This window comes from Panicum hallii, chromosome 5 (genome assembly GCF_002211085.1).
Source record: "Panicum hallii strain FIL2 chromosome 5, PHallii_v3.1, whole genome shotgun sequence".
In the NCBI taxonomy this organism is placed as follows: domain Eukaryota; kingdom Viridiplantae; phylum Streptophyta; class Magnoliopsida; order Poales; family Poaceae; genus Panicum; species Panicum hallii.
Window position 1 is genome coordinate 16,771,718 of NC_038046.1, and position 6,473 is coordinate 16,778,190.

Below are 6,473 nucleotides of genomic sequence, written 5' to 3' on the forward strand. Positions count from 1 at the left end.
TGTGATCACCCTGTTACGCTCTAGGTCCTGAACTATGAAGCAAATTCAGTTTTTGCAGTCAAGCTTCAGAAGTTATTATTAAAAAAAAAAGCTTCAGAAGTTGAATGAACAATGGCCACGGCCATCAGTTATGAGCACAAGCGAACTACTACCACCCGCTTCCTCCATCGGGCTACAACCTTTTCTTTTTCTGCGCTGCTGGTAGTCATGGCAGCTGGTAGCCAAGATGGGTTACCTAGCAAAGCGGGCGGCCGCCACATACCTCGCCGGAGAAGGTAGGGGATCAGGGATGAAGGCGATGGTGGGTACGGGAGAAACTGTACGTTCCACAACCATAGTTTGGCTAAGTCCTAAATGATTGGGGTAGTATTTTTTCGTAAGACCAGTCGATTTTGACGGTATTCCGGAAGTGTCAGTCTCCTAACAACTCGTGTTCAAAAATCTTAGAATCAAAGCTCTGGGTCAGTATACCATGGACTGTGAAACATCACCTGACACTACCAGACATCAAGGTAATAAGGTGCAGAGAAAAATGCATCCCAACTCTCGAGTCTGCACACGCCAAAGAAGACATCAAACCTGAGAGCAACCTTAGCTCTCCTGTCACCTGCAATGACATCTGACCACTACTCCTAAGGCAATGGAATACAAAGAGGTAAACCATGGAACGACAGTAACATGGCGATTAATTCAGCAATATTGAATGCAATCCCAATGAAGACGCAGCAAGTTACATGCTAAAATTATTCCAAATACAGGTTCTAAGTTGATCTACGTAGCCAGTCACCTGGAAACTACTGCAAAGTGTTTCTGATTGATGCCGATGTACTCACTGTGATTTTAACGATTGCATGCTTGCATACGAATACACATCTCCTGCCAACAATCAGATTCTGCTTGGTGTGTGATGAGTCCACATCATGGAATCAATCGAGAAAATAAGTTAAGCAACAGAACATTTATTGATATTATAGCTTATCATATCCTTTCCAAAATACATACTGAAAACATAGGTTCAGATACATGATAGTAACAGAAGCGTCGAACATCCGACAGCCACTGAAAATGAGGTCCAAACAACCAAACTGAAGTTCAGACACGCGCACACACGCCCATCTCCGATCAAAATAATAATATGACCAGAGGTACAGTCATTCTTCGGAGTCCTCCAAAAAATTCGAGGATCCAAGTACGCAAAACAAAGAAATCAATATGTGAGGTAAAGTCATCAGCGCCGCACAAACAAAATCTCCAGGCAACAACTCCACAAACATGATCACATCCATGGCTGCAAATTATTAACCTCAGACAGCACTTCAGATACGACCATATCAAGTTGTTGCTGATTTTCACTCAACGGATCAGTTGGAAAATAGGACCATTGTCCAAAGGTGAGCTGCTAGGAGGTGCAGGATTATATATCATGGATTCACCTTCTTCCATCTCATCTTCCATGAAATTCTCCCTGCACTCTGCGCTGCAAAAGGCTTTGTCACCCCTGCAATCGAAGCATAAGACCAGACATCAATCAACAATCAGAAAAATCACAGGTCTATTAAGGGAACAAACAAAACACCCGTAACTGTGGTTCCTTTACTACACTTGATCACTTACTGATAGATGTAGATATCTGTCCCTTCTTTGAGTTTCTCACTGCAAAAACTACAGAAGCTCATGGCACCCTCTTTCACAAGAGGAGACGTGTTCTCCTCATCCTTACTTTCACCAGGCATCAGGTGCTCAACTTGAAGCTCAAAAACACGATCTCCAAAAATGTGGGTAGTTTTAGGGTTTGGGCCACGGGAAACAACACAGGTGTAATCCTCTGAATTGACAATGTCACCAAGGGACATGATACTACCATCGAGTCCATCAGACATATTATCATCCTTCTGTTCAACCTCCCCAGCTTGAACAGGAGCAGTGGAGCTGTTCTTGCGGGATAGATTATCAGTAATCCTCATCTCAGATCCAAGAAGGACCTTCCTACCGCCCAGAGGGGTGGGATTCTCATCAGCAAGGGAATCCACAAGTCCAAGACCAACCCTGTCACCAAGCAAGATCTTCTGGTTCTGGCAGGCCTCAAGGGAAGATGATCTGGGTGATTTGTTACCAAGGCCTGTGAAGAACTTGAGGTCTAGGGGCGATGTTGGACTGCGGACCACATCCAATTCGCTCAAACTGGTGCTCAGTTTGATAAGAAGGTCAGGGACTCTGAAGAACCCCATCTTTTGCGCAATCGAGTCAGATGAAGCTTGCAGAGCCGAGGAGTCAGTTGCCATTTGGTCGTCTCTGGCTTTCTTGGCACTGCAGTTTCTGGGTGTTAATAACTTGGTTACCTGGCACTACCTTTTTTTAACATTATATAACAACTTAACTAAGTCTGATTCGTACCACTACCAGTTTCAACCACAGCAATTTTACAGGAGCACTATCAGTTTCAGAACACACGGCAGGAAAATTAGAATCAGCTGAATCATTGCTTCTTCTTATGGAAGAATCAATCCGTAGCAATAGCAATTAGTACTTGTGCAATCAAAAAAATTAAAAAAGTTTTAATGAATTCGAGTGCCGTACATCATCTTTTTTCTTTAACAGATTCCTTCGCTTGGAAGCAATACATATTGGTCAGTGAGTAAAGCATCACGAGAGGAGTAACAGACAATCCAGACGGGCATCATCACTCAAGAGAATCCAAGCAAAACAAAAGGGCAAGCCAGGCTTTAGTGATTAATCAATCATCAGCATCATCTCAGTCTCACCTTCGTCTCACCAGCTGTTCTCGCGTCGCGGAGTTGTTTCCTCACAGCAGCCTCCTCATCAAGTACTGAAAAAGCACGAACGAAATCAAATCATCAAATGAAATTAGCACGATTTCTATACCCTCAGAAAAAAAACAGCGGAGATTAAACCCCTCCAGAAAAATCCACAGACCAAAAAAATCCAAAAAAAAAAGCACACCCACGCCGAGTGATTGAACGGGAACCGACGAGGGGATAAGCAGAATCGAAGAACCCGAAGCGGATTAGAACCCCTCGGCCTCGCGAACGCGTCGGAACCAGTTCTCCGCGGAGAGGGAATGCAGGTCCGAGAACGCCGAACCGAGGGCAGGCAGGACCCCGTGGAGGAATCAAACGAGAGGCGACTCGCCGCCGGTCTCCCCCTGGTCTCCTCCGCCTGCAGAGCGCCGCGCCGGGTCCGGGTGGGTGGGGGGAGCAGGGAGACTCGGAGGTCCCGGAAAGATGAGGAAGAAATAGAGGTGAGCCTTGAGAGGGGGGGGAGAGAGAGAGAGAGAGGTTTATGTGATGTGAGAACTTTAGGCTCTACCAGCAGTTGTTGGACCCTACTCCACAGCTCTTGCTGGTCCACTTCCTCTCTCTACTTTCTCTATCTAGGGGCCTGCTCCCCTGTACTTCTCTCTCTCTCTCGACAGAAAAGAGAGGGGAATAAAATAATTCGGATAGGGAATGATGGAAATGTCATAGGCAGCAGGCGCGGGCCAAGTGGCCGTTGATTGAGATGATGGCTTGCTGGGATTCACTGCCCCTTTTTCTGGAACGTTGTATTTTTTTTCCCCTCTCTGAGCAACCCATTGTTTTTAAAGGTGCTTGGGGGATTATGATGTCATGTGCGTGTCTTGATGTGGAGATTTGATTTGCCGTGTTGCTGCTCAGCCAGAGGAGAGAGGAAGAGTCACCATTAAGAAAAAGGAAGGGAGGAGAGAGAGAGAGAAAGCATGCTGCTACGTGCTAGGGTTTGTGACTTTTTTTGTGTGCGCTCGTGAGGTGAAATTGGTATTTTTGGTTGCTGTCATTCGTTGGGGGTTTGCAGGCGGTGGTGGAGTTGCCAAAGGAGCATGCTGTCAAAGTCTGCTTTTTTGACTTGGTTTGGTGCTGGGGTCCCTGTCAGGAATCGTGCCTCAGTGCTCGTGCTTCCCAGTCCACTTGCCGGACAAATCTCGTCCGCTTCCGGCTTGAAAGTTGAGACAGCTTGTCCAGGATAATTTTTTATAAGAGACCTAGAGATATTGTCTCAAAAGAAAGAGCAGGGAGATTGTGTTAGCGGAGGAGGCTGGAGACGTCTTAGCACCCGGTCACTAGCAATGGCAAATCTATGAAGGTTTATGTTTTAAATGATTATTTCACCAAACAAATAGCTCAAGGATTTATTTTGAATGACAGAGCGAATAAAAAAAATGTGGCCTCTAATTGCGAAGATGTCCTAAAGTTCTTTTTAGTGGCACCTTTAATTGGCGCCTCAAAAACGGCATAATCACGCATCTCACGCTGTACTACCAGTAGGCATTCTTTTTCAAAAAAGCCCTTTTGAATCACTGGTTGCTCGAGGCCCAAGCAACAGTCGAACGCTGGGAGGCCGATCGAACAGCAACGCTGAGACTACCGGTAAAAAGTCGCTCAAAGATGAGACCGGCACGGTACACTGACATCAGTGGCCGCGGGAATGCTACCATGACGGTGGTGGCGGATGCACATTCACGCGCCACAAAAATCTACCCAAAAAAAAAGGCCTACGAAGATTTGGACAAATGGCCACACATTTAAGCCCGGTTCCGGTTGGTTGTGTGTGCCTTGATGCCTCCCTGTTCCGCGGCCGGGGGTACGAATTCAATCCAAGTCACGCCTGTGTGTTACTGCGTTGGACTTGGAGGTAGCTCGGCATTCACTTTGGGAGTCACGAGGTTCGGTTAAATTCCCAGCTTATTACTGCTCCAAAACGTACGCATAGATACGGTGCTAGCATTGACTTCGGATCCGGACAGCTAATTAGCAATAGTTACCGGTGAAAATGCACATTTATAATTAGTACTCTCTTCAGTCGAATTCTATACGCATAATCTTTCCCTATGTATTTAGACATAGCAGGAATCTAGGTGCATAACCGATGTTCGATGTTATGTATTTAGAAAAGTCACGACGATCTGCGCTGAAGAGCGGGGCGAGTAAATGCCTAAATATCACCCACAGATGTAGTTGCAGTATAGGAGTATAAAGTCGGACTACCAGTGCAGTATAGCTGGGCTACGCGTGAGACGTGGGTGTGTTTGCATCGGTGTACCGTGTACGCGTACACATGTCCCCCGGGGTCGTATTTGGTATGGTATCGGTATCGTCTCGGCAAAGCGGCGTGGCCCCAGCCTGCCCACCACCACCGGCCCCGGCAAAACCATCCACGGATACGCCTCCTTCCCCACCCTACAAAACCGGCCTCTGATTCGGGTTAAAGATTTCGCTCGCTGCCAAGGCTATCTGGCGCTCAAGTCACTGGCGCCGCTAGTTTTGATTAACAGAAAAGATTTTGGTTAGGGAAAGGATTAAGGGAGCTGGGGTGATTCCCCCTTGCGAACGAGACAAGGTGCTTGCTTGATTGATGCGGTTCCAACCGACGAATCATCCATCATCGTGGCAGGCGAAGCCCAGCAAAGCAAACCTTCAATCAATCGACCAATCAATCAGGATCGTTTGCTTATTTCCTCTCGTGCTGGATGCGTTCCGGAGAATGGGACTCAGAATCTTGTGCGTACAGCTGCGGACAAGCAAACCCAAGCAGCTCCTGATCACGCCTAGCAATCAGCAAACAATAAAGTAGAGCGGGAGTGACTTGGTTTGGTAGTCCTCTGGGCTCTGGCAGCATCCCTCAAAGCCAACAAAAAAAAACAAAAAACAAAGCAGCTGTGCCTGTGCTCCTCTTGCGACGGAGAAAGAAAGAAAAGAAAAAGGTGGATTTGCTAGTGCTGCCGCCGCTCCACTCCCAGAGTCTCCCACCGCACCCCACCCCACCCACCCGAGAGCAACGCCACTGCCCCGCCGCGCGCCACCGCGCCCTAGTCCTCCTCCTAGCGCCGGTGCCGGTGCTGTTGCGCCTGCACCGCCGCGTCCACGTAGCGCAGGCGCCCGTGACCGCGCGCGCGCCCGGTCGCCGCCGGACCCCAACCACCAGGCGGCACGCGGCCTGCCACTGTCGGTGGTGCTCCGCGTGCGACGCATTCTTTCCGCTTGCATTCCCTTTTCCTTTTTCTCTCGTGCCCCGCCCCGTGACGCTGGGCTTCCTTCGATTAAACTGGCTGGGTAGTTGGCTCGGGCTCCGATCGCGTCCCGGTGGCTCGCGTGTTCGCGCCTGTCGCACGCACGGCCCTAGATTGTAATTGTTCCGGGCCGACGGTAGGGGCACAGTACGGATCGTGCCGATCCACGCCAGCGATGTGGAATCGCCTGCAGGTGCCGTAGAAGCGAGCGACGAACAGATGGATGGATGGCAACCCCGACGCGCTGTGCAAATAATTTCTGCGACCAAGAGGAGCACCCGCCCATGCGCCCTATACGGAGCGGGCGGTGCGGCGGACGCGATGACGCCCGTCCGGGCAGCGCCGCGCGTCAGCCGACGGCTACCGCTGGGTCTGCTGCGCACGCTTCCGGTTCCACCGACCTCACGTGTTTCGGGTGCGACGCAGCTGC

The 6,473-nt window shown here is 49.2% G+C and overlaps 1 protein-coding gene across 3 annotated transcripts; it reads right to left on the bottom strand.

Moving 5' to 3' along the window:
* Positions 1–949: 949 nt before the first annotated feature.
* Positions 950–3,295, bottom strand: LOC112895416 (protein MARD1). 3 transcript variants are annotated; one of them, XM_025963367.1, is made up of 4 exons: positions 2,962–3,295; positions 2,763–2,827; positions 1,615–2,307; positions 950–1,498 (listed from the first exon to the last, which is right to left on the bottom strand). In XM_025963367.1, the coding sequence occupies exons 3-4, from the start codon at positions 2,280–2,282 to the stop codon at positions 1,354–1,356; spliced, it is 813 nt and encodes a 270-aa protein (XP_025819152.1). In that variant the 5' UTR covers positions 2,283–2,307; positions 2,763–2,827; positions 2,962–3,295; the 3' UTR covers positions 950–1,353. The 3 variants fall into 3 exon arrangements, with proteins under 3 accessions (XP_025819152.1, XP_025819150.1, XP_025819151.1); XM_025963365.1 differs by having other exon boundaries at positions 2,991–3,294; XM_025963366.1 differs by having other exon boundaries at positions 2,966–3,294.
* Between the last annotated feature and the right edge of the window lie 3,178 nt (positions 3,296–6,473).

Coding starts and splice junctions, on each gene's coding strand:
- LOC112895416 (XM_025963367.1), bottom strand. CDS start 2,282: ATGGCAACTGACTCCTCGGCTCTGCAAGCTTCATCTGACTCGATTGCG. Junction 1,499..1,614: donor ACAGATATCTACATCTATCA/GTAAGTGATCAA, acceptor CTTCGATTGCAG/GGGTGACAAAGCCTTTTGCA.